General features: G+C 39.8%; 3 protein-coding genes across 16 annotated transcripts in view; 1 reads left to right on the top strand and 2 right to left on the bottom strand.

Moving 5' to 3' along the window:
* The window catches only part of ZNF485 (zinc finger protein 485), a 33,503-nt gene extending 23,735 nt beyond the window's left edge, over nucleotides 1-9,768 (top strand). For 8 of the 10 annotated variants that reach the window (XM_035024246.1, XM_035024226.1, XM_035024279.1 and 5 more), the window contains 3 exons: nucleotides 450-576; nucleotides 1,146-1,241; nucleotides 8,261-9,768. In XM_035024246.1, the coding sequence (XP_034880137.1) occupies nucleotides 450-576; nucleotides 1,146-1,241; nucleotides 8,261-9,342 (1,305 nt within the window). In that variant the 3' untranslated portion in view covers nucleotides 9,343-9,768. Of the gene's footprint in view, nucleotides 1-449; nucleotides 577-729; nucleotides 794-1,145; nucleotides 1,242-8,260 lie in introns of those variants that run through there. The other 2 variants (XM_035024288.1, XM_035024298.1) reach the window with 2 other exon arrangements.
* Nucleotides 9,769-13,235: 3,467 nt separating this feature from the next.
* LOC118023305 (40S ribosomal protein S29-like) lies at nucleotides 13,236-13,531 on the bottom strand. Its single transcript, XM_035024382.1, has one exon. The coding sequence runs from the start codon at nucleotides 13,527-13,529 to the stop codon at nucleotides 13,359-13,361; it is 171 nt and encodes a 56-aa protein (XP_034880273.1). The 5' UTR covers nucleotides 13,530-13,531; the 3' UTR covers nucleotides 13,236-13,358.
* Nucleotides 13,532-21,733: 8,202 nt separating this feature from the next.
* ZNF32 (zinc finger protein 32) lies at nucleotides 21,734-26,533 on the bottom strand. Of its 5 annotated transcripts, none has more exons than XM_035024373.1 (3): nucleotides 26,430-26,533; nucleotides 23,925-24,064; nucleotides 21,734-22,712 (listed from the first exon to the last, which is right to left on the bottom strand). In XM_035024373.1, the coding sequence occupies exons 2-3, from the start codon at nucleotides 23,992-23,994 to the stop codon at nucleotides 21,919-21,921; spliced, it is 864 nt and encodes a 287-aa protein (XP_034880264.1). In that variant the 5' UTR covers nucleotides 23,995-24,064; nucleotides 26,430-26,533; the 3' UTR covers nucleotides 21,734-21,918. The 5 variants fall into 5 exon arrangements, with proteins under 5 accessions (XP_034880264.1, XP_034880265.1, XP_034880268.1 ...); XM_035024374.1 differs by having other exon boundaries at nucleotides 21,734-22,670; XM_035024377.1 differs by lacking the exon at nucleotides 26,430-26,533 and having other exon boundaries at nucleotides 23,921-26,061.
* Nucleotides 26,534-27,487: the final 954 nt, after the last annotated feature.

The raw sequence follows: 27,487 nt of genomic DNA, 5'->3' as shown, positions 1-27,487 counted from the left end.
ATAGACGGTGGTAGAGGATGGGAAAAGAGAAAAGAGAAGAACTTTCTGATGAGGTGACATTTAAGTAAAGACCTACAAAGTGAGAGATGAGCAAATGCCACGCGCAGAGGAGGGAGCATGATAGGTGTGTTGGAAGGGCACGAGGAAGGCAGTGTGGTTCAGATGAGGGGCCATGACCTCCCTTTATCCCTGGCTGGATTTTCCAGCTTCTTATCTTTTAATTTTTTGTTCCTGTGTAGCAAGTCTGATTTCTGAGCCTGTCATATATTTTCCCCCTTGATCCTTTCATTAACTGTGTTCCACTTCCCTCTGCATAAACAATCTGAAATATCAGAAGCTGGCCTTGAATGTGTTATTTTCCTTTTCTAGTGAGGACTGCCTGGTTCTCTACTTCAGGGTCAAGGGTGTAAACAGTTCCTGGATGAGCAGAATTGGGTTTGATTTTGCAGGGATCACTGACATTTGGGGATGTAGCTGTGGCCTTTACCCAGTTTGAATGGAAACACCTGGATGCCACTCAGCAAGCCCTGTACAGGGATGTGATGCTGGAAAACTACGGGAATCTGGTGTCTGTGGGTAAGGGTGTCTTTTTTTTTTTTTTTTAAGATTTTATTTATTTGAGAGAGAGAGAGAACATGAGGGTGCACTCGAGCAGAGGAGAGGGGCAGAGGGAGAGGGAGAAGCAGACTCCCTACTGAGCAGGGATCCTGACAGGGGGCTTGATCCTAGGACCCCAGGATCATGACCTGAGCTGAAGGCGGACTCTGAACCAACTGAGCCACCCAGGTACCCCGTAAGGATGTCTTTTTAACTCAAAATTGATTTCCTGGGCAACTGTGGGTTTTCACAGGGTATATAGGGTATTTAAAAATCTTAAATGGGAGGTTTTGTTTGTTTGTTTTTAACATGGACTTAGAGGCTGGAGTTAATGCTCATTCTGTCCCTCAGAAAGAGCCATACAGAGTTTAAGATGGTAGCTTTGTGTGCAGTCTAGCCCAGTTCTCTAAATTTTTCCATGTACATGTCTATAACTACATGATTTGGACATCCTGATACCACCCTATAGGCCACCCTGAGATTGAGGTCTGGGATAGCTGCTTTTGCTCATCACCACAGTCACATTCCTTTTCTTTCTGTACTAATAGGACTTCTCTCTTCCAAACCCAAACTAATCACCCAGTTGGAGCAAGGGGCAGAGCCATGGATGGAAGTACAACAGATTCCATCAGATACTTGCTCTGGTGAGTGAGGTGGGAGCCATTTCAAGCAGCAGCTGAATACATTGAATGGTGAGGAGGGGTTCTTGGTCAGAAGGCTCATCTTAGAGGGCCCATGTCTGGGCAGCAGGGCTGGGGCACTTGACACAAGTTTCCTCTTTTTAATGTCATTGTCGTGTCAAATGACTTGCCATTTTTCTCTTCATTCCTATGGAGAGCTGCTCCCTTCTCGAGGGCCTCAGGCCCATGCATGACCTCTTGCTCTGAAATCCTCAGTCTCTTTATGTGTTTTTTCCCCCTCCCCATTTTCAGGCACTTGTCAGGCTATACTTTGTTTCTGTCTTCTGTTGCATTCTCAATTCCTTTCAAATTCTGTCATGGTTAGCTTCGTAAATGACTGTATATCCCTTTCTAGTTTTAATATCCATTATCTCTAATCATATAGTGACAGTGGCAGATTCCAAGTGTAAGCATAGTTTCCTATCAGATAATTACTATTTTTGGCAAACAAACTGATGGGGAAGCATTTTCTTCCCTGTAGTCTTTTTAAATTTCTCTTCTGTTATGCTTTACTCTTGACTCTCATTTTTTTTTTTACATATACTTTGCATAAATTTCTGTATGTCACTTTCTTCGTGTCATAATTCATTTCAAAATCTTTGAACATGGATGTTTCTCTCACCTAAAATATTTATCCTGCCAATATTCCTTTTTTAAAAAACTCTGTCATTTTGCCTATATCATCCTCAGAGAAACTTTTATAACTGTATTTCATGGAAAATACCAAGGATACATAATTTGTTTAACCTAGGTTTTTGGCTTTGTTTTGTTTTTTAATGCTTTTCAGTAATTCTTTTTGTTCTTACTACGTTTAACTAAATTTTCCCCTAAATTATTGTGTAGATTCTTTTTTTCCAAAAAGATTTTTTTTTTTAAAGATTTTATCTATTCATTTGACACAGAGAGAGAGAGAGAGAGAGCATAAGCAGGGGGAGTGGCAGGCAGGCAGAGGGAGAGGCAGGCTCTGTGCTGAGCAAGGAGCCCGATGTGGGACTCGATCCCAGGCCCCGGGATCATGACCTGAGCCGAAGGCAGACGCTTAACGACTGAGCCACCCAGGCGCCCCTTTCCAAAAAGATTTTATTTATTCATTTGAGAGAGAGAGAGAGTGTGTGCATTAGCAGGGGGCAGAGGGCAGAAGGGCAGAGGGAGAGGGAGAAGAGGACTCCCCGCTGAGCAGGAAGCCTGACTCCCGGGCTGACCCCAGGACCCTGAAATCATGACCTGAGCCCAAGGCAGATGCTTAACTGACTGAGTCATCCAGGCACCCCTTTGTAGATTCTTTATAGGGTAACAACAGTAACTCAGCCTTCCTTATTCTTTGTTCTTTCTGTTTTAATTTTGGTATTTTTTGATATAAGATGTTTAGAATTTAGATGTAGTAAAAGCTAGCAGTGTTTCCTTTGATATTTCTTCCATCCATTTGGAAGGTAATACATCTTTATGCAAAGATTCCACAATAATTCCACGTTTCACACTTCCCCCTCCTTTTTTGCATATTCCACTCTATTGGTTTTTAGAAATGTGTATGGTATAAAATTCAGATGGTTCAAATGGTATGCAGCCTTCATATACCGTTCTTTTTTTTTAAAGATTTATTTATTTATTTGAGAGAGCGAGAATGAGAGAGAGTACATGAGAGTGGGGAGGGTCAGAGGGAGAAGCAGGCTCCTCGCTGAGCAGGGAGCCTGATGCGGGACTTGATCCCGGGACTCCAGGATCATGACCTGAGCCGAAGGCAGTCGCTTAACCAACTGAGCCACCCAGGTGCCCTTCATATACCTTTCTTAATCATCCAGTTCCTCTCCTCAGAGGCATCTTTATATAAATTTCTTGTGGAAATTTCCAGGTATAATGTATGCTTTGCAAGAATATACATGTATTCCTTTTTTTTTTTTTTAAGTACATGGTAGTACACTATTCTGTGTCTTGCTTTTGTCATATCTTGGAAATCATTTCACATAGCTACATCATTTAGAGTGCTGTTTTATTTTTTAATGGTTGTATAGTGTTCCATTTTATGGCTATATTGTAACTTAAGTAATCAGTTCCCTATTGGACATAGTAGCTATGAACAGTGATGCAGTGATTATTGATACACATATCAATTCTCTCAAGTACAAGTAAATATATAAGATAAATTCTAGAACAAGAATTTATACATGAAAGGGTAAGTATATTTTAAAATTTAGTGGATAATACTAGTATCCATACATTTATACTCCTATTGACAACATATGAGTGCCAGTCTGATCATACCTTGTCAACAGTGTCTTATACTTTTTGATAATTGCCAATCTGATAGCTAAAAACTTTTATTGTAATTTTAATTTGCATTCCTCTTATTAGGAGTGTAGTTGAGGATGGATTTTTTAAAAATTTTATATTGACTTTTTTTGTATTGTCAACAATACAAAATGGATATGCTTGTCTTTTTGTGTCTTTAATGGGATTGTGTCTAGGATTCTCCCATTTAGCTGGTTATTGGGTTGGGATACATAAATGTTATTATGTAAAGGAAGTATTTAATTCACTTTCATTAAGAAATTACTTTTTTTAAAGTAAGCACGGGCATTGAATTTTATCAAATGCCTTTTCAGCCTGTGTGGAGAGGGTATCTTTCTTTTCCCTTTTGATCTGTTAATATGGTAAATTTTATCTTCAGTTATCTTAACGACTTTGCATTCTTAATAGAACCGTCTTGGTTATGACAGTAAATGATTCTGTTTGCTAACCTTTTATGTAAGTTTTTGCACTGATATTTATAAAAAGTTTATTTACATTTTTCTTTTTTGTCAGGCCATTTTCATTAGGTTTTGATTTCAGTTTTGTAATACCTCTTAAAAATTTTTTTGGATCTTTCCTATTTTCATCATCTGGTATAGTTTAATTCACATGATAGCTGGTTCCCTGAAAGTTTGGCCCTTGTTTTGTTTTTACTTATTTTTTTATTTTTTATTTATTAAATATTTTATTTATTTATTTGACAGAGAGAGAGAACACAAGCAGGGGGAGATGCAGGCAGAGGGAGAAGGAGATGCAGGCTTCCCACTGAGCAGGGAGCCCAATGTGGGGCTCGATCCCAGGACCCTGAGATCACAACCTGAGCCGAAGGCAGATGCTTAACCAACTGAGCCAGTCAAGTGCCCCGGTTTTTACTTATTTTTAATGGCAGGGAGCAGGGGAGAGGAATTAGGGGGTAGTTATTTGATGATAATCTCTCTTTTATGGTAGCTTGTCCAAGTAGATTTTTGCTCTCTCTCAAAACAGTTTTGATAATTTACAATTTACTAAAAATATCCAGTAATTCAGGTTCTCAAATTATCTCTATAGTTTTGAACAAAGTAGCCTTTATGATTTGTTTTTCTTTTTAAATTTAATTTATTTATTTGAGGAGCGGGGGAGGGGGAAGCCCTGGCTGGGGGGGAGGGGTAGAGGAGAGGGAGAAACAGACTCCCCAGTGAGCAGGGAGCCCAACATGAGACTTGATCCCAGGACCCTGGAATCACGGCCTGAGCCAAAGGCAGATGCTTAACTGACTGAGCCACCCAGGTACCCTGCCTTTATGATTCTTTTTGATTTTTATTTATTTATTTTTTAAAAGTTTATCTTTTTTTTTTTTTTTTTAAAGATTTTTATTTATTTATTCATGAGAGACAGAGAGAGAGAGGCAGAGGGAGAAGCAGGCTCCCAAGGAGCAGAGAGCCCGATGCGGGACTCGATCCCAGACCCTGGGATCATGACCTGAGCCGAAGGCAGACGCTTAGCCATCTGAGCCACCCAGGCGCCCAAAAGTTTATCTTTTTAAGTAATCTCTACACTCAGTGCGGGGCTCAAACTCATGATCCTGAGATCAAGAGTCGTGTGTTCTTCCACCTGAGCCAGCCGGGTACCCCTCTGATTCTTTTTGTAATATCCTCTACATTTATGGTTACTTTCTACTGATTTCTTACATTATTTATTTGTCTTTTTAAGATTTATTAATTCTTCTGCTTTTTATTTTTTATTTTTTTAAGATTTTATTTATTTATTTGACACAGAGAGAGAGAGCACAAGTAGGCAGAGAGGCAGGCAGAGGGAGAGGGAGAAGCAGGCTCTCCACTGAGCAGGGAGCCCAACATGGGGCTCGATCCCAGGACTCCGGGATCACGAGCTGAGCCGAAGGCAGTTGCTCAACTGACTGAGCCACCCAGGCGCCCCAACTCTTCTGCTTTTTAAAAGAGCTCTTAGATGTATTTATGTATTATTATTTTTTGTTTTTTAATATTTAATTCCTTTTCCCTTTTGTTTTCTTAGGTTTATTTACTTTTTCTAACCTTCTTAATTGTTTACTTAAATTCATTGATTTTCATTCTTGTTTATGTAATATAAATATTTAGAGCTTTAAACTTTTGTGCAGTGTTTTGGTTGTATTCAATAGATTCTGATATGGTTTTCATGATTATTAGATATTTTGCAATTTGTGTTTTGATTTCTCTGATCAAGTATTAAGAGACTCATAAGCTACCCTTCCTTTTTTTCTTTCTTAAAGCCTTTTAAAAATTTAATATATATATAGAAAAGTTGATAAATATATATATCCAGTCTGAATTAAGTGTTTTTAAAGCCACTACTATGTAACCAGCACTTAGGTCAAAGAAAAGAACATTGGCAATACTACTAAATCACATGTTGATCCCTCCCAATAATTAGCCATCCTCCCTCCACGCCCCTAAACTAACACTAAAGTTTATTTGGCCACTTTAATTCATTGTCCTTGCTGTGGATCAGTGATTCTTAAAACTTTAATGTGCATCAGAAAGCATGCTTAAGTTCAATTACTAGATCCCACCCTCAGAGTTTTTTATTCAGTAGGTTTGGAGTGTGAACTGAAAATTTCTAGCAAGTTCCCAGGTGATGCTGATGCTGATGCTGTTGGGCTGGGGACCATGCTTGGAAAACCACTGCTGGAGTATTTTATTCATTGTATGGCTATTCCATAGCTTATCTCATATATGTGGATGGATATTTGGGATATTTCCAGCTTTTGACTGTTAGAGTTGCTATGAACATTCTTATAGGTTATCTTTTGGTTCATGTGTGGATACGTTTCTTTTGGACATATACCTAAGGAGTGGAATTTTTATTTTATGGGATATGCATATGTTCAACTTTAGTACATAATGCCAAATAGTTTTTGAAAGGTTTGTGCCATTTATATTTCTACCATCTGTGTGAGAGTACTCACACAGTAATGCCAGTCTTTTGAAGTTAGGCATTCTTTGGGTGTGTTATGTATCTCAATGTGGTTTTAATATCCTTATCCCTTATATATAATGAGGTTGAGGACATTTTCAAATGTTAATTGGCCATTATATATCATCTTTTATGAATTATCAATTCAGAGAGCCCTTTGTTGATTAAATATGCGGTATCACCGTTCTCTCTGTGGTTTGCTTTTGACTATTAATGGTCTTTTGATGAATAGAAGTTCTTAATTTTAATAATCTCTAGTTTATCAGTCTTTCCCTTTCTTGTCAGTGCTTTTTGTGTCCTTTTAAATAAATCTTTCCTTTCCCCACATTCATGAAAACATTCTTCTGTGTTAACTCCTAGAAGTTTTTTTTTTTTTTTATTAAAGATGTTATTTATTCATCTGAGACACAGAGATAGAGAGCATGAGCAGGGGGAGAGGCAAAGGGAGAGGGAGAAGCAAGCTCCCCGCTGAGTCAGGAGCCCGATGTGGGGCTTGATCCCAGGACCCTGGGATCATGACCTGAGCCGAAGGCAGACGTTTAACCATCTGAGCCACCCAGGCGCCCCAACTCCTAGAAGTTTTATTGTTTGTCTTTTATTTTTAGATTTATTGTCCTCTTAGAATTGATTTTTGTGCATGGGAAGAGGTAGGGTTCATGTTTAACCACCCCCTCCACACCTCACAAGTGCCAGTGTAGTCTTCCTCAGTGCTCTGCAAGCTACCTTTGTTATAGAACAAGTGTCCATATGCTTGCGTTTCTCTTCATATGACTAATTTGCCTCCACCTTCCTTTACAATCAGTATCTTAAAGTTTTCTCTAGTTTAATCATTACACATTAAATGTATATCCCATCAAAGGGGGATATACCATTTGAAGGATCTGGGCTGTTTCTCACAGGCTTCATTTTCAACTTGAGTTTTCCTAAAAAAAAAATAAGTCTTAGCTCTAGTATCAGATGTATGGAATCTCTCCCCTGGCTAATAAATATAAATAATAAAATATATGAATGTAAATGTATATGTGTGTATATAAGAAAAATTCATTCAGTAAAAGAATTGATCAGTGATTGTTTTATCATAAATTTGGCTCCATTAGTTTTTGAGAATCTACTTGTCATAATCGTCTTACCTATTTTCTGTTGGGTCATAGGTGTGTACTTTGTAAAAAAGATCACAATTTGATTGGTATGTTCTTTTTAAGATATGTTAAAAAACATAGATTACAGTACAATTTTTTGGCCTGAGAACTGTTTTGGTTCCTTAAATATTTTGTCTATTTTTTTCTCTGAGACACTAAGTATTGGTTCTCTGTTAAATTCTCAGAGAAATGTTATTCTTAAGTTTTTGGAGACATTAAGGTGTTCTCAAATGTACCACCCTATAGGAATCTGCCCTAGCAATCATGGTTTGCTTTGGGATATTTGGTTTTCTCTCCAAATTTGTGTTTATTCTCACATTCTCATCTATTTTTGGGGGGAGATGTGTTTTCTGTGTTACCTTCCTAACTTGCCAACTTCTTAGATGCTCCTTGCATTCTTTAAATACAGTGTTTATTATATAACTTCATTCCATTTCTCTAGACTTTTGTCTTTATTCTTGCCATCTTTTCTTAACACGAATCACAAGTGGGATGAATTAATTTTACATAACCCTTAGTTGTGTAGAATAGAAAATTCTTATCCTGTGCAGCTCTCAACTTTCAGTATTTCAACATAGAGAATGTTTGAATTAAAAAAAAATTTTTCAGTCCAGGAGTACTGGTTTGAAACAAAGATGTCCCCCCTAAAGCAACATACTTCTGAAGGATCTGATCTGGGAGAGCAAACAAAAAGTGACGTGATGGAAAGAGGCCTGGACTGGGAGGGCAGAAGTTCCACAGAGAAGACACATTATAAATGTGAGGAATGTGGGAAAGTCTTCAAATATAATTCCTCCTTTATTAGCCACCAGAGAAATCATACTGGTGAGAAACCCCATAAATGTAATGAATGTGGCATAGCCTTTATGAGCAGTTCATCTCTTTTAAATCATCGTAAAATTCACACAGGCAAGCAGCCTTATAGATGTATTGAATGTGGGAAATTCCTTAAGAAGTACTCAACATTTGTTAATCATCAGAAAATTCATTCTAGAGAGAAACCTCATAAATGTAATGAATGTGGAAAAGCTTTTGGAAAGAACTCTATCCTTTTACGTCATCAGAGAATTCATACTGGTCAGAAACCCTACAAATGTAATGACTGTGGGAAAGCCTTTGCTCAGAATGTAGCCCTTACTCGTCATGAGAGAATACATAGTGGAGAGAAGCCTTTTGAATGTAATGTATGTGGGAAAACTTTTAGGGATAACTCAACTGTGTTGGAACATTTGAAAATCCATACTGGTGAAAAACCATATCGGTGTAATGAATGTGGAAAAACCTTTAGGAAGAGCTCAACTCTCGTTAGTCATCAAAGAATGCATACAGGAGAGAAACCCTATCACTGCAGTAAATGTGGAAAATCTTTTAGGTATAGCTCATCCTTTGCTGGACATCAGAAAACTCATAGTGGAAATAAACCCTATCAATGTAACGACTGTGGGAAAGTCTTTACGAAGAGCTCAACCCTTATTGGACATCAGAGAATTCATACTGGAGAAAAGCCCTATTACTGTAAGAAATGTGGGAAATCCTTCAGGCATAGCTCTGGCCTTGTTGAACATCAGAGAATCCATACTGGAGAAAAACCTTATGAATGTAATGTGTGTGGGAAGGCTTTTCCCCAGAGTTCAGCCCTTAAACAACATAAGAAAATGCATAACGAAGAAAGAGCCATCAAATGTAGTTAGTGTGGTAGATCATGCAGAAGTAGTTTATTCCTTTTGACCATCAAAGAGGAAACACTCAACAAATCACACATTTAAGAAAAATAGTCTGTGTACCTCTATCCTGGAGAACTTCTCACTTGTAAGGATGTTCACTGTAGTATGGTTTGTATTAGTGAAATATTTGAAGAACGTAAATGTCTGTCAATATGGAAATAGTTACTATAGAACACTATGTAGGAAGTAAAAAGAATGAGGTAGAACTCTATATAGAACCATAGAAATATCCCCATGATACCTTGTTCAAGTTAAAAAAGCAAGTTGCAGAAAATCTACATATTGTGGTCTAATTTATATTTTAAAAAATGAAGCTGTTTTTATTTGTACATATATGTCCTGTATATTCAAAAAGAGCTGGTAAAATAAAAGTCCAAAAGTTGTTATCTTTGAGAAGAATGTTTTTATTGGTATGATGAAGTGAAATTTTGACTTTGGCTTTGTTTTTTGAAATATTTAATCACATATATATTCATATATCTTCTATAATTTAACACAGTTGTCTTTCTAAATAAGGAAATTCAGAAGCCATAAAACACACACACACACACACACACAAAAACTAAAAACTTTTGTATGATCAGAGGCTTCATGGTGTTAAAATACAAAGAACCAGACTTGGATAGAATAATATTACCATCATCATATTATAACAAATAATACTTAGAATATCTAAAGAGTTCATAAAGATACATAAGAATAATATAAAAATCCCAGAGGTGCCTGGGTAGCTCAGTCGGTTAAATGTCCTACTCTTGATTTCAGTTCAGGCTGTGAGATCAAGCCCTGCCTCAGGTTCCTTGCTCAGCGGGGAGTTTGCTTTAGATTCTCTCCCCTGCTCTCCTTCTTCCCCTCCCCCCTATGCACTCACTCTCTCTAAAATAAATAAATCTTTAAAAAAAGAATAATATAAAAATCCCAGTGGAGAAATGGTTTGGAATATGAATATACAGTTGTCAGAAAAAACAAGCACAAGTAGTCAAAAAGAGATAACCAGCTTTAGAGAAATGTGAAAATGATCAAAATTTTTTTGTCCTATTTGGCAAAAATTTATAAGATAAAAATATTTTGTGCTTATGAAGGTGCAAGAAAATAGGCACACCTACATGTCGTTGAAGGAATTGTGAATTAATGAAGTGTTTGGTGATGAGAAGCATAATTTGACTATATCAACCAACTTTTAGAAAGCTACTCTTTGACTTAACATTTCTACTTCTTAAAATCCAATAAAGAGTAAAGATGGTCTTTAGAGCACTACATTAATGAAAAGTTGGAGTCACCATAGTATCTATCACCAGGGCAATGGTTAAATTAAGATACATGCATTCATTGGACTACCATGCAGTCATTTAATATATAACAATTACAAAGCAGTCATTCAGTTAATCAATTAACATTTAATGAGTTAATTTTTTATTTTGTTTTATTTTTTTTTAAATACATATTTTTAAAGATTTTATTTATTTGACAGAGACACAGCAAGAGAGGGAACACAAACAGGGGAGTGGGAGAGGGAGAAGCAGGCTTCCCGCTGAGCAGGGAGCCCGATACGGGGCTCGATCCCAGGATCCTGGAGGTCATGACTTGAGCCAAAGGCAGATGCTTAACGACTGAGCCACCCAGGTGCCCTGAGTTAATTTTTAAAAATATTTATTTATTAGAGAGAGTGAGCATGAGCGGGGGGAGGGGCAGAGGGAGAGGGAGAAGCAGATTCCCTTGCTGAGTGGAGGTCGATCCCAGGATCCTGAAATCATGACCTGAGCTGAAGTCAGACCTTTAACTGGCTGAGCCACCTAGGTGCCCTTAATGAATTAATTTTTTAATTAACAGGGAAAGATGTCTAAGACTTAAGTGGGAAAAGAGCCAAATTGTGTAATGATGTAGGATCCGTTTGTGCATTAGTTCAATCTTTTATTACACAAATATATCACTGGTAGTTTAAAATATAAGATAAAGCAAGATTATTGATGAATTTTATGGAACAGAAAGGAACTGAACATTCAACTTAAACTAGAAAAGGGCTAGTATTAATTAGAAGCACAGTTGGGAATATGTGTGTTATTAGTGAAAACTGGTTAAGCTTTGGATAGCAGTTTGACAATGTGAATGTAAATCTAAATGTATGCTCCCATTGACCCAGAAGAGCCACTCTCAAATAATTCGACTAGCTTACAGAGATTGTATTGCTCATCATAGCGTTGTTTATAATAAAGCCCTAGAAAGAGGTGGGAAAAACACCTAGGATAGGAAAATGTTTAAGTAAGTTATAGAACTTTCATAGACTGGTATCCCAGTTGCTATTGGTACATAAAAAGCCACCCAGATTTAGTTACCATTTTGTTATGCTCACAGATTTTGTATCAACAATTCAGAAAGAGCATAGCAGGAACAATTTTCTAACTGTATGACATTTGGGTCTCAGCTGGGAAGACTCAAGGCTGGAACGGACTGAATGGTTGCATGGTTGAATCATTTGCCGCTGTCACAGTCAGTAGCCACAGGGAGCTAATGAGCAGTTAAAAAGAGGCTGGTCTGAATTGAGATGTGCTGTAAGTGTAAGACATACATTGGATTTTGAAGACATAGTGTGAAGAAACTAAAATATCTCAATAATTTTTTAATGTTATTACAGGTCAAAATGATATTTTGGATATATAGGTTAAATTAAATATATTAGAGTTATTTAAAATGATTTTAATGTGTCTGCTAGAAAATTTAGTTACATATGAGACCCACCTTTGGGGTTCACATTATATTTCTATTGGTCAATATTGATCTGAAAGCCTGCTCACAGGTTTGGTGGTTGATGCTATTGGCCGAGACCTCAGGTAGGGCCTTCTGTACAAAGGGCACTCTGGCAGGACAGCTGAGGCTGAAGTAGGCGTGGACCAGGGCAGTCCTGGGGCTCTCTGTGCAGAGGGTACCCTGGCAGGACAGCTGAAGCTGAAGTGAGTACAAGCTGGGGTGTCTTGGGGTGTTCAGCATAGGGGACACCTTGGTGGGGTGGCTTGAGTCAAGGCAGGTATGGGCCAGGGGTTTCTGGGGTCTACTTGGAGGGGGTGCCCTGGCTGGGTGGCTGGAGCTGAGGTGGATCACCCGTTGGGGTTTCCCAGGGTGCTCTGTGAAGGGAGCGCCTTGGCAAGGTGATTTATTTTTGTAAGTGGAAGTTTGTACCTTTTGACTCCCCATCACCCATTTAATCCCCCTTGTCATAGATTAATTTATTGTGGGTTTATTTCTGGGCTCTCTTTTCTGTTCCATTGATCTCTGTGTCTCTTATGTCAATACATACTGTTTTGATTACGATAGCTTTGTAATATAGTTTGAAATCAGAGAGCATATTGTCTCCAGCTTTGTTCTTTTAAGATTGCCTTGGCTATTTGGGGTCTTTTGTGGTTCCATACAAATTTTAGGATTGTCTATTTCTTTTATTTTTTAAAAAAGATTTTATTTATTTGAGCGAGGGAGAGTGAGAGACAGCATGAACAGAGGGAATAGGGAGAAGCAGACTCTCTGCTGAGCAGGGAGTCTGATGTGGGGCTCTACCACAGGACCCTGGGATCACAACCTGAGCTGAAGGCAGACACTTAACCTACTGAGCCACCAAGGCACCCCAGGATTGTCTATTTCAGGGAAAAATGCCATTGGGGTTTCAACAAGGATTTCATTGAATATATAGATTGCTTTGAGTAGTGTGGACTTTTTTTTTTTTAAGATTTTATTTATTCATGAGAGAGAGGCAGAGGCAGAGGGAGAAGCAGGCTCAATGTAGGACTAGATCCCAGGACCCTGGGATCACGACCTGAGCTGAAGGCAGACACTTAACTGACTGAGCCACTCAGGCGCCCTTAGTGTGGACATTTTTTTTTTTTCATAATTGAAGTATTTTTATTTTATGTACAATGTGTTGGCATTAAAGTAGGTATCTTGGGTATCTGCAGTTAAGGTAGGTTATCCTGGATGACCAATTCAAGGAAGTTCACTTAATCCAACTTAATGAAGCCTATGTCCTTTGCGTACTGACGGAAACACTGGCGGCACATATTGAGGCCGTATTTCCGGATCAGACTGTGCCGGTTTGAGCAGACGCGGCAAGAACGAGAACCCTGGCCAAATTTCCTTGGATGGCTCCAGTACAGCTGCTGGTGACCCATTTTGCTCTCTCAGATGCAACGAGGTAAAAGGCTAGTGTGGACATTTTAACAATATTAATTCTTCCATCCATGAGCACAGAATATCTTTCCATTTATTTGTTTTATTCGATTTCTTTCATCAATGTCTTATAGTTTTTAGTGTACAGGTCTTCCACCTCCTTTGTTAAATTTATTTCTAGATATTTTATTCTTTTTGATGCAATTGTAAGTGGGATTGTTTTCTCAATTTCTCTTTCTGATAGTTTGTTATTGGTGTACAGAAATGTAACAGATTTTGTATATTTATTTTCTACCCTCAACTTGACTGAACTCATTTATTTTAACAGTTTTTTGGTGATGTCTTTGGTTTTTTTTTTTTTTTTGAAAGATTTTATTTATTTATTTGATAGAGAGAGACACAGCAAGAGAGGGAACACGAGCAGGGGGAGTGGGAGAGGGAGAAGCAGGCTTCCCGCTGAGCAGGGAGCCCGATGGGGGGCTCGATCCCAGAACCCTGGGATCATGACCTGAGCCGAAGGCAGACGCTTAACGACTGAGCCACCCAGGCGCCCATTTTTGGGTTTTCTTTTCTTTTTTTCAGAGAGAGAGCATGCATGTAGGGGGCAGGAGGGAGAGAATCTTAAGCAGGCTCCATGCCCAACACAGAGCCCAGTGCAGGGCTGGATCTCACAACCCTGAGATCATGACCTGAGGCAAAATCAAGAGTCGTGTGTTTAACCGACTGAGCCACCCAGGCACCCCTGGGTTTTCTATATATAAGATCATGTCATCTGCAAATAGTGACAGTTTTGCTTTTTCCTTTCTGATTTGAAATAAAATGCCTTTTATTTCTTTATCTTGCCTAATTGCTCTGGCTGGGATTTTCATTACTATGTTGAATAAAAGTGGGGATAGTGGGCATCCTTGTCTTGTTTCTGATCTTAGAGGAAAAGCTTTCAGCTTTTTACCCTGAGTATGATGTTAGCTGTGGACTTGTCATATATGGTCTTTATTATGTTGAGGTGTGTTTCCTCTTATCAACTTTGTTGAGTATTTTTACTATGAACAGATGTTGGATTTTGTCAAATGTTTTTCTGTATCGAGATGATCATAGGATTTTTATCTTTCATTTGGTTAATGTGGTGTATCACATTGATTAATTTGTGGATGTTGAAGTACCCTTGCATCCCTGGAATAAATCCCTTCAGTCATGGTGTATGATCTTTTAATATATTGTTGAATTCAGTTTGTGAATATATTGTTTTTTTTTAAAGATTTTATTTATTTGAGAGAGAGAAAGAGAAAGATACTGAGAGAATGAGTGGGAGGAGGGGCAGAGGGAGAAACAGACTTCTTAGAGCAGGGAGCCCAATGCAGGACTTGATCCCAGGACCCTGGGATCATGACCTGAGCTGAAGGTAGACACTTAACCGACTGAGCCACCCAGGTGCCCCTGATTTATGAATATACTGTTGAGGATTTTTGTATCTTATGTTCAGCAGGGATATTGGCCTATAGTTTTCTTGTGGTATTTTTATCTGGTTTTGGTATCAGGGTAATGCTTCATAAAATGAGTTTGGAAATATTCCTTCCTTTTTAAATTTTTGAAAAGTTTAAGGACTGGCTGTTATCCTTTATTTATTTATTTATTTATTTTTATTCATTCATTCATTCATTTATTTATTTATTTTTTTTTAAAGATTTTATTTATTTATTTGAGACAGAGAGAATGAGAGAGACAGAGAGCACATGAGAGGGGGGAGGGTCAGAGGGAGAAGCAGGCTCCCTGCTGAGCAGGGAGCCCGATGCGGGACTCGATCCAGGGACTCCAGGATCATGACCTGAGCCGAAGGCAGTCGCTTAACCAACTGAGCCACCCAGGTGCCCTGGTTGTTAGCCTTTAAATGCTTGGTAAAATTCACCAGTGAACCATATGTTCCTGCATTTTTGTTTGTTGAGATGTTTTTGATTACTGATTCAATCTCTAGTAATCAGTTCAGATTTTGTATTTCTTCATGATTCCATCTTAGTGGTTGTATGTTTCTAGAATCCGTTCTTCTAAGCTGTCTAATTTGTTGGCCTATAATTGTTCATAGTAGTCTCTGTGGTCCTTTGCATTTCTGTGGTATCAGTTGTAATGTCTTCTCTTTCATTTCTGATTTTGAATCCTCTTATCTTTTTTCTTGGTGAGTCTTGCTAAAGGTTTGTCAGTTTTGTTTATCTTTTTAAAGAACAAACTTTTAGTTTCATCGATCTTTTCTATTGTCTTTTTAGTCTCTATGTTATTTGTTTCTCCTCTGATCTTTGTTATGTCCTTTATTCTATTAACTTTGGGCTTTTTTTAAAAAAAAGATTTTATTTATTTGAGAAGGAGAGAGAGAGAGAGAGAGAGATCAAGAGTGCAAGAACAGGGGGAGGGAGAAGCAGACTGCCCCCTGAGCAGGGAGCCTGACATGGGGCTCAATCCCAGGACCCTGGAATCATGACATGAGCTGAAGGCAGATGCTTAACTGACTGAGCCACCCAGGTGCCCCTAACTTTGGGCTTTGTTTGTTCTTTTTCTAGTTCTTCACGTGTAAAGTTAGATTGTTTATTTAAGATCTGTTTTTTCCTTGATGTAGACATTTAATGCTATGAGCTTCCCTCGTAGAACTGCTTTGGCTGCATCCCATAAGTTTTGGTATGCTGTATTTTCATTTATATTTGCCTTATGTATTTTTTTATTTCCCTTTTGATTTCTTCTTTGACCAATTGGTTGTTCAGTACCATGTTTTATTTCCACATATTTGTGAATTTTATAATTTTCTTTTTGTAATTGATTTCTACTTTAATACCATTGTGGTTGGAAAAGATGTCTGATATGATTTCAGTCTTCTTAAATTTATTAAGGTTTGTTTTGTGTCCTAATATATGATCTATTCTAGAGAATGTTCCATGTGTGAGAGGAATGTGTTCTATTGCTTTTGGATGGAATGTTCTGTATATATCTGTTATAATCCTATGTATAAGTTATATATCTGTTAGGTCTATCTGGTCTAACTTTTTTTTTTTTTTTAAGATTTTATTTATTCATTTGAGACACAGAGATACAGAGAGAGAGTATGAGCAGGGGGAGAGGCAGAAGGAGAAGGAGAAGCAGGCTCCCTGCTGAGCCAGGAGCCTGATGTGGGGCTCAATCCCAGGATCCTGAGATCATGACCTGAGCCCAAGGCAGATGCTTAACAACTGAGCCACCCAGGCGCCCCAGTAACCTAAGTTTGAATGTATTCTAAAGCTCTGCATTTTACTCACTCCTCCCACATTTTGTTTTTGATGTCACATTTTATACCTTTTTATTTTGTGTATCCCTTAGCTAATTATTGTAGTTATAGTATTCTTACTACTTTTGTCTGTTGGCCTTCATACTTGCTTTATAATCAATTAATCCACCACATTTACAACATTAGATTTTTTTAAATTTTACTATATATTTATTTACCTTATTGATGAGATTTATACTTTCATGTTTTCCTGTTACTAATAGTGTCTGTTTTTTTTTTTTTCAGCTTAAAGAAGTCCCTTTAACATTTCTTGTAAGGCTGGTCTAGTGATAATGAACTCCTTTTAGCTTTTGCTTGTCTGGAAAACTCTTTTTTTTGGTTTGAAAAACTCTTTATCCCGCTTTCAATTATGAAGGACTTTTTTTTTTCTTTCTCTGGGTAGGATAGTCTTGGTTGGCAGTTTTTTTTCTTTCAGTACTTTGAATATACTAAGCTACCTTCTTCTGGTATACAAAGTTTCTGTTGATACCTTTATGGGGGGTTTCCTTTAATGTAACAAGTTGTTTTTGTCTTGTTGTTTTTACAATTCTCTCCTTGTCTTTTACTTTTGACCCTTTAATTATAATGTGTCTTGGTGTGAGTCTTTTTGTGTTCATTTTATTTGGAACTCTGGGATTCCTGGTTCTGGATATATGTTTCCTTCCCTAGGTTAGGGAAGTTTCTAGACATTATTTCTTCCAGTAAATTGTCTCTTTTTGTTCTCCTTCTAGAACCCCTATAATGTGAACATTGGTCCACCTGATGTTGTCCCATAAGTCCCTTAAGGTACCTTCACTGTTTTTCATTCTTTTTTCCTTTTGCTACTTTGATTGGGTGAGTTCTACTGCCTTGTTTTCAAGTTCACAGTCTTTCTTCTGCTTTGTCTAGTCTGCTGTTTAACCCCTCTACAATATTTTTCCATTCACTTCTTGTATTCTTCATCTCTGTGACTTCTGTTTTGTTCCTTTTTATATTTTCTGTACCTTTTTTTGAAGTTCTCACTGTGTTCATGCATTCTTCTCCCAAGTTCAGTGAGCATCTTTATGACCATTATTTTGAACTCTTTATTAGGTAAATCACTTATCTCTGTCTCATTAAGGACTTTTTTTCTGAGGTTTTATCTTGTTCTTTCATTTGGAACATATTCCTCTGTTTCTTCATTTTCATCTCTCTGTGTTGGTTTCTGTGCACTGGATAAAACAGCCACCTTTCCCAGTCCTGATGAAGTGGACTTGTGAACTAGATGAACCTTATCATTCAACCCTGCCCTAACTCTTGGTTTTCTCTAAAGCCTTCATGATTGTCCAAGTAGCCTATTTTATTTTAGTGACTCCTAGTAGCTGATGGTGTGCTAAGACCTGTCAGTGTCCCAAAGAGTAGGATATCAATCAGCACTTAGGTTCAGCTCAAGCAGTAGCTTCTAACTTATGCAAATATATATAGTCCTGTGGGGCCACAAGTGTAAGTCCCACTGGCCACCAAAGCTAGATGCTTTAGAAGTGTCCCCTGGGTGGCAGTCACTTATATTTAAGTGCCAGGCAAGTATACAAGTTTCCTTCTGGGAGATACTAGTGACCTGGAGTGAGGCAGAGAGATAGTGTGAACATGGCATCCACTGGCACCCATCCCTTAGTGTATCTCAGTAGGAACCTAGTTGTGTGCCAAACCAAAAGCCTGCCCCTCAGGCTGATGTTCCAGGACAAGCAAATAGGTCTCTTTCCCAGAAAGACTGGGGGTGTGTTTCAGTCCCCTCTCTGCACAGTGCCTTAGGGTTGGTAGCCAGCCAAGAATTGTCTGTTTGTTACAGTCCCATGGGATACAGGAACACAAGCCCTGTTGGTCACCAGAGAAAGACAATCTAAGGGGTGTCCTCTGGATGGCACCCATAAAAACCAGCATACCAGAGACTGTGGGAAGCATGTTTCTGGGAAATACTGTGGAGCACAGCAGAGGGAGAGTGAAGATAATGACTGCCCTCTGAGGTCTCCGGAGAGAATTATAGTGTGCCCTCACTTGGATGTTTAATTAGAATCCTGCCCTTCAGGCCACAGCTGTGGAGATAAGCTAATAGGCCTTTCATAGAAAGACTGAGTGCCTTGGTCTGTTGTCTCTTGTTGTGCTTTGAGGGTGGTAGCCAGTTAAGAACTTATTTCTCCATTGGTTACAGTCCTGTGCACCCCTGAGCATAAGCCCCATTGGCTAGCTACCAGAGCCAGGTGACTAGAGTTGTTCCCCTGGGCCACAGCTGCAAGAATTGGTGTGCCAGAGGAGGATATAAGCTCTTTTCTGGGAGGTACCAGTGAGCTGAAGTGAGGCAGAGGGAGAATGGATAGATGGTGCCAGCCATCTTCCATCCCTCGAGATGCAAGTCCCCTAGGTGTGTGTTAAATTAAGATGCCTGTGCCTCAGGCCATCACTTTAAGAAAATAAGCTTCTTTGACACGAAGTCTGAGTGCCTCTCAATTGGCTGCTCCTGTGCTGGTCCCTGGGGTGAGTCCAAGCATGACAACTCTTTAAGAGCTGTTTTTCAGTTCACTCTAGCCTTGTGGGTCTCATGAATGAATCCTCTTGGTTTTCAAAGCTAGTTGTTTTGGAGACTCATGTCTCAAGTCTTAAAACTTTGGAGTAGCCAATGTGGGGCTCAAACTCTTTGCTCCTCAGAAAGAAGCTCCAGGTTGTGGTTTCCCTCCTGATTGTGGGTTGGCTGGACCCAGGGTAGGATTTATGTCAATTGTCTCAGCCTCTCCTACCAGCTTCAGTATGAGTTTTTTCTTATTTGTGTTATCTGTAGGAGTCACTCAGCAAGTTTTTAGGTTTTTGTTTTTGTTTTTTTTTTAGAGGAAATTATTCCATAGGTAGCTGTAGATTAGGTATATCTGTGTGAACCCAGGATCTTCCTACATTGTCCTCTTAAATTAGCTCTGTTTTGTTGTTACTTTAATAGAAGCAGCCAATAATCTTTAAAGAAATTTAATAATATATGTATAAAAAATAGGAAGAATAATTTTAAAGATCTTTTATATTTTCTGACCTATTTACTCTTTATTTACTCATTTCTGCAGAACCAGGTTTCTAAGATACCTATATATAGATATGTATGTATCTATCTATCTAATCATGCAGAAACTTCACACCTTTAAAGAGCTCTTCAGACCTATTCATGGAAGTCATGTACCATCAGTTCTGTTTTTTGTGTCTGAAGCAGTCACAGCCTACCCAAATTCAAGTGGAGGCGAAACAGAGCTCCGTCTTTTCATGAGATTAGTGTTAAAGAACTTGTGGGAAGTGTTTTTAAACTGCCTCATTGTTACTGAAGTATCTATCTAATAAATTTCTTACAGAGCAGGACTGCTGGAGACCAGCATTTACTTCTTCACGTAACTTGTATTTGGGTTAACTAATCTATACCTTGCCTTCTGTTTTGTCAAAAGAAATGTTTACTTTTAAATCTTAAGCTTTCTGATGAATCATGAATCATAATTTCCTGTTTTGGTTTAATCAGTAAGTAAATCTCGAGTTGTTCTCCCAGATTTTTCCTTTTCTTTTCACAGTATCTTATCCTTTTAGAAAATATATTATGTTCTATTATTGCTGTATAATAACAAATATTTAGTGATATAAAACCTTAACTTTTGATTTCTCTAATGACTTTGTGTGTTAGGAATTTGGAAGGCTGTTCTTACTTGGGGGTCTCTCATACAGTTTTGGACAGATGTCATATGGGGCTCCAGTCATCTGAAGGTTGCACTTGGCTGGATATCTACAATAACTCACTCACATGGCTGGTAGTTGATGCTGGCTGTCTGTTGCTCAGCTGAAGCTGTCAACTAGAGCACTTATATACAGCTTGTCCATCATAGTGGCCTCAAGATAGACTTTTTACATTGCAGCTGATTTTCTCCAGAATAAGTGTCTCAAGATTATCATGCAGAAACTTTTCACACCTTTAAAGAGCTCTTCAGACCTATTCTTGGAAATCATATAGCATCAGTTCTGTTTTTTTGTGTGTGAAGCAGCCACAAGCCTACTCAAACTCAAGTGGAGGTGACAGACCCCCATCTCTTCATGAGATAAGTGTTAAAGAACTTGTGTGCAGTATTTTTAAACTGCCTCATTGTTACTGAAGTATACCATACAGATAAGAAAATGCATAGACTCTTAACTGTTGAGTTCAATGAATTTTGACAATTGTACAGACCCATGCATCCACCACCTGAAATAAGGTATAGAGCATGTTTTCACTCTATAAGATTGCCTTGTGCCCTTTTTAAGTCAGTCCTTACCGAGTTCCCTCTGTTCATAGTTAGCCACTATCTGAATTCTATTAGTTCTATTCTATTAGATTAGTTTTTCCTGGTGTGCGTGTGTTCTTTCACTCAACGTAAAGTTCTGAGATTCTTCATATTATTGCATGTATCAGTTGTATGTTATTTTTTATTGCTGAGTCATATGAACATACCACCATATATTACCTTACCTATTGTTGGATATTTTGGGTTTTGTCCAATTTATGACTATTTTGAATCGGGATGATATCAACATTCTTGTATATATCCTCATATGGTATCAGGGTATCTTTGGGAGCAATATTATATCACTATTCAAACTCATAGTATTTCTAAAGCATTTCTGTACCCTAAGACCTTTGATGTAATTTACCTCTAGATGATAGAGATTTGCTACCAAGCTCTTTGGGATGAATTCTTCCCTTCTTGAATCCAATACAAGATTGATTTGAATATGTAAAGAAAAGACCTTGGGATTCATGAAGGGTTGATTTAAAAAACAAAAACTAACGATGTCAGCTACAGATTTAAAATCTGTATCTGTTATACATAGAACAATCTCCCAAGTATGCACTAGATTAATGGAGATACTTTGGGAACTTAGGTCAAAATAAATTGACAAATTATGAAACATATGTGATAATGATAATAAACAAGACATTTATTTTTCATACTCATTTGGGGGAAAGGAGAAAAGTCAGTTTTCCCTACCCAATGATGGTCTTTCTGAAAGTCTCCATTCATTCCATAGAATTGGATAGGTTGCTTGATCTGAGGGTTTTTTTACTTTTAATTCATAAAGAGAACTTCCTTTGAAGAGGGTGGTCAAAGGGTGAGTCTTTGTGAGCAGCTTCGCTGGTGCACAGCCAGACTCCCTCTCTGAGTGAAGCTTTTCCCACACTGGCCACACAGATAGGGTGTCTCTCCTGTGTGGATTTTGCCATGCAGGATACAATTGCCCCTGGTGTGGAAACTCTTCCTGCACTGTGTGCAGGCATAGGGTTTCAGGCCTGTGTGGACTCTGATGTGAACAATTAAGCTTCCTTTCTGACTGAAGGCTTTTCCACACTGATCACATCTATAGGGCTTTTCACCACTGTGAACTCTTCTATGAACAGCAAGGTTACTTTGATTCCTGAAGCTTCTCTGACAAATAGCACACTCATAGGGTTTCTGTCCAGTATGGAGTCTTTCATGAACAGCCAGACTACCTCGTTGACTAAAGCTTTTCCCACACTCCTTGCACTGATAGGGCTTCTCTCCTGTGTGTATTCGCTGATGTGTAACAAGATTGCCTTTGGCCCTGAAGCTTTTTCCACAATGGGTACACTCAAAGGGCTTTTGACCAGTGTGGATTCTCTCATGCAAGGTTAGACTACCCTTTTGCCTGAAGGATTTTCCACATTCCTGACACTCATAGACCCTCTGTCTCACTCCAGGTGAATCTTCCTGTAGTGTCTTAGAATCTGGGGATTTTTGTTCCAGCTTCTCTCTTCTGAAAGAATTCTGGAAATCCCAGCTTGAGGATCCTGTGGCCTCAGAGTGATCATATTTGTGGTGGGCTTCTGTCATCACATCTGGTAAAATGAGAGGGAAGTCATGTAAGATGCACCAATATGCTGAGTGAGAAGAATAGGGAAAAAAGAAACAACGCTTTGAATGCTTATTATGTGCCAGACATTATACTATGAAATTTGCATAGGTAATTTAATCCTGAAAACAATCCTATGAGATTGCTACAAATAAGGAAGTGAGAGCATAGGGAGGTTGTCACAGATCTTGTAGTTAGCTAAGTGCAGAGTTGGGATGCAAATGCAGGCATGCTCCACAGTATTATACTGCCTCTAAATTTAGTTTAGTTTAGCCTCCCAAAGAATCTGGTAAGGTAGACATGATTATCTCCATTTTATAGATAAGAAAACAGGCTCAAAAAATGAAGAAAACTATATATAGGATCAAATAGAGCCCCATACCCAAGTTTTATCTGACTCTAAAACAGGTATGGATCCAGGTTGTGTAGGGCCTAAAACTTTAAAATTTTGGAGGCACTCCATTAAGAAAAAGTATAAAAGTAGGTACAGGGCCCTGAAGAGACCAATACATGAGAAATCCATCTCTGCACCAATCTGTTTTCCTGATAGTAGAGTAAGCTCCATGACATCAGAAAATATACATCAGAATCTTTGGTACATTACATCTATTATCTCTAGTCCCAGTAACCCTGCAAGGTAGAGTTTATTGTCCCATTTTACAGATGAAGAGCGTGGAGCTCAAGGAAGTTAAATAATTTGTCTGATACCACAGATCAAGCTAGGATAATTATAGAATCTGATCCAAGGAAATTTCCCCTTTAATATCCATGCTATTTCAGTCTACTAAGCTATGGTGAAACTGAAATCAATTTTGGTTTGGAAGTTACTCTCAAACACTTTCTGTGCAGATGCTGACAGTGTTTTCCATATTGACCTGCATCCATATTGCCCTGCATCCTACTGCACTTTAATTATGGGTCCATTCATCACTATTAACAGTTTTCTTGGAGTCATCCTAGGAAGATTTTTCTCTTGCCTTACCCTTATTCAGTGATTGTGCCGAGATGTAAAGCTGCTCATTCATTTTCTCAGAGACTACCTCAAAACTATCTCCATATCAAGATCATTCTCTTGCTCTGTTTCTACTGCTATTTCTAATTCTAGCTTGCAGGCTTCCCCTGTAACCCCCAGGAATGGTGAACTCCTCCAAAGGAATGTCTCCTCTGCTTCCTCAGCCTGCTGACCAGTGCTTGAGTACAGGGACACTAGGGCATCTCAGTGATCAACCAACTCACTCACTGAAAAATGCTACATTCTGCGCATATCTTCCATGACAGTCCAGCAGGGTAGCTGTTGGAAATCCAAACATGTCCACGCCTGCTGTATGACCTTAATCACCACTTCTTCATATGATTCTTCCATGGGCTATTCTTGAACACCTGAGGAGGAAAAAACAACAAAAAACAGAACAACAAAAACAAACAGGAAAAGGCAGGAGAATTGATAAGTGAGAAGGATAAACTCAACAGAAGCTCCAATTTGGGGTATGAGTAAATGGAAGAAATCTGGATTGTGTGATGTATATCTTAGTCACCTATTATGTAACTGCAAAGTTTTAGTGATGGTACCATGACCACACATAAGTGAGTCAAGGTGGAAACATGAGGTGGGAAAGCAGAGAACACATATATCTCTTCCTGCCAATCCCAAGATAATGGTCACTCCTGTTTATACCTTAGCCTTGGCATGTGATTGGGATCTCCCACTTCCTTCCCCCACCTAACCACTTGCTCTTTTATCCTTCAAACCTCCAAAGGAATTCAGAATTTAAAAACCCAACATTTCAGCCTTCATGATTTGTTCTATGATGAAAATGGCTTCAGCTCTCCCCCTCCAGCTCTCCGTAGGTATAAGGACAAGAGTTCTCATATGTTTACCTTTGAACAATATTTAGGAGACTCCAGATTCAGACCCACCCCTCTCCTATTCTTCAAGATATGAGAATAGCAATTCTAAGTGTAAATACTTGTCAATTCTTGGAAAACGAAGACCTTCTTCAGAAACCAAGCCCAAGGCACTCCAACTAGGATAAGTAACCTGCCCAAATTCTCAGAGCCAATAAGGAGTCCAGGGTGGGCAAAGAATCAAATTCAAGACTTTTGAGATCCAGAGTCTATGCCCTTAAACTAGACAATTCTCTAATTTCTTTTCACTAAAGAGCTGGTGAGAATTTTTATAAAATGGGACAGAATGTAACAGTGCTTGACCAGACTTTACTACTCTTCAAGATCCTAGGAATCCTCTTGCTCCATATTATTTTTCCACATTTTTTTGAGTATTTTCTTCTTACTTTAGGTCCCTAATTATTAAAATTCGTACACTTTATGCAGTGGTTCAGTGCATAATCTTTATTTCCCTCAAATATGTCTCATCAAAATGCTGGCCTCTTGATTTAATGAAATAGCAGGGTGATGCTACAATTGTTTTGTTAACGTAAGCACTTGGTCTTGACAATTGTACCTTCTGCCACATTTGTTTTGACTGAAGAGGCATTTTAAACTTGTATCTGGAGGTGTCACCTCCAATTTGGAGTAGAAGCTACAAAGGAATCTTCTATGAGACTGCCAGGATGCTACAGGTAATTTGTTAGTTCAAGGTGTTACTCCTCCACAACTGCACATCCATCAAGAGTCCCTGAAAGTGCATGAAACCTGCTGCCAAGTTTGGACTCGGTCCCTGGGGAATCCAGCAAATAGTTTGGTCAGAACAAGTGGGCAGAATTTATAGCTCTGCCTCTCCACATGCTATGAGATCTTCCAACAAGTAACAACTCAGCTGTGTCTCAGGAACTGCCTTGGTTAATAAAGGGAGATTGTTTTATTTTTCTCCCTAGGTCATAAATCTGAGGAAATAATTTCCTGAAGATTTTGAAGTGGCTTTAGTAATAGAAAATTGCTTTTCCTATCAGAGAGGCTATTTATCCTTTGGAAAAACTCAGAATTAGGTCTGGAGAGACTTGGATTCTTGCCTTGAATCTCCCCTACCCCCATACAACCTTGGACAACTAACCAACAGCCCTGGCTCTATTTCCCTACTAACTAAATAGGTTAACAACACTGTCGTTTCAGGCAGCTCTTGGGAGAATAAAAGAACCAAATGTGAAGAATCTCTGATACGACCTAGAGACTGAAGGCCTTAAAGTTGAGAGTCCTCAGGAGAGCCCTAGCAGAGGGGGTAAACTTTGCTGTCTCTGGAACCCCTTGGGCGACAGTCTCAGGTTTAGGAGATGAGGGTAGGGGTGATTATTTTCTCCACATATCTGAATCCATTTTGTCCTTTCTTCCATTCTCCACCCTGCCAAGTCTGTCCTTTCTCCCATTCCCCCTCCCTAGAGAGATCGCATTTTCACCCCCGACCGTGTTGTGAAATCCTCACTGCAGGCCCTGGGCACACCTGCCTGTGGCCTCCCCCTCCCGCGTCTCCAGGGTGCGGGGCCTTCCCCCATGCTCTGTCCTGCGGAGCGGCGGTCGGAGGGGCCCCTGCTCCCCCGGGCACACTCTACCCTCCCGCCTCAGGCTCCCCCGGGCCCGCCCTGCGTGCTGGACCTCAGCACCCCGCTCTCCGGTCCAGCTGGACCCTTCTCTGCGGGCCGCTCGCCTCTCCCCTCGCGGGTGGCCTCCCTCGGGGCTCAGGCCAGCCAGGCCTGCTCAGGGCCGCGGGGGCCACGGAGCGCCCGGGGGCGGCGGCCGGCTCACGCGGCCCCGCCTAGCCGGGCTCACTGACCCGGCCGGCGGCCTCACTCACCGCAGCGGCGCGCGCCCGCAGACAGACAAAGGCCGGCGCCGAGCCCACAGCAGCGCCGGCGCGAGCGGATCGAACTACAACTCCCAAGAGGCTGCGCGCGAGCCCGCCCGCCGGGTCCCGGGCCTTGGCCGTCCGGGCTTCTCGGAGCACTGTGGGAAACGTAGTTCCGCGGCGCGCGCTGCTGCTCGGGCTCTGAGGGTCCCGACCGGGCGGGGCCCTCTGTCGAATCCCCTTCGGCTTCTAGGCGGAGGCGCCCTTGCCCGCCGACGTAGTCCGGGGAGTGAGGGAGCCACGCTGCGGCTCAGATTAGCTAGGTCTGGAATAGCAGCAGCCTGGTAAAGCAATCCGCTGGGCCAGGAAATCGGGAATCCAGGGTTCTTGAGGGTTTCGTGGAAGGAAATAAAGTCTTGGGGGAGAAAAGCCTTGGGTGCTTAGGGGTTATGTGTTGAGCCGCTGCTTGAGCAAAGACTTAGTGTTCTGTAGTTAAGGCTCTGAAGCTAGGAGCAAATCTTTCAAGCAGAGACTGTGGGGAAGAATTTGACACAACCAGAGAATTTCGAGGGGCTGGGAGGAGGATACTTTTGTCTGGTGTAGAGCTATTCCTTTCAGATCTCTTTACTAAGATACTCGTTTTGAATTTGCACGTCGGCTCCACCTCTGACTAGCTGGCTAGTTGCGGGGCTCTGGTTAGGCTTCTTACCCTGGTGGTGAGCCCAGGGTATGGTCAGGTGACAGGACAGGTGAGTTTCTTGGGAGAGCCAGGGTTCTGGCCAGGCGACCCCCATTCTATTCCTTCAGAGTAAAGGCAGATATGTGAGTGAACCCAGAAAAAGTCGTTCTTCATGTACCCTATGAATTATGGAGAGAAAACAGTATTTTCTAGGGTAACAGATTAAAATTTTCTTCTTAACTGGAGATGTGATTGAAACATGGAGAAATTGTAAGCCCTGAAAATCACTCAGCACATGGGGCAAGAGCTCTTTTTTTATGGGGCATCACTGAGGAGCCACTCAAACACAGGTGGTCAAGGCCTTAGTCCTGTTGTGCGATATTGCGAG

This window comes from Mirounga leonina, unplaced genomic scaffold (assembly GCF_011800145.1).
Source record: "Mirounga leonina isolate KUSES-001 unplaced genomic scaffold, KU_Mleo_1.0 Mir_114, whole genome shotgun sequence".
In the NCBI taxonomy this organism is placed as follows: domain Eukaryota; kingdom Metazoa; phylum Chordata; class Mammalia; order Carnivora; family Phocidae; genus Mirounga; species Mirounga leonina.
This window is presented reverse-complemented; position numbering and strand designations above follow the sequence as displayed.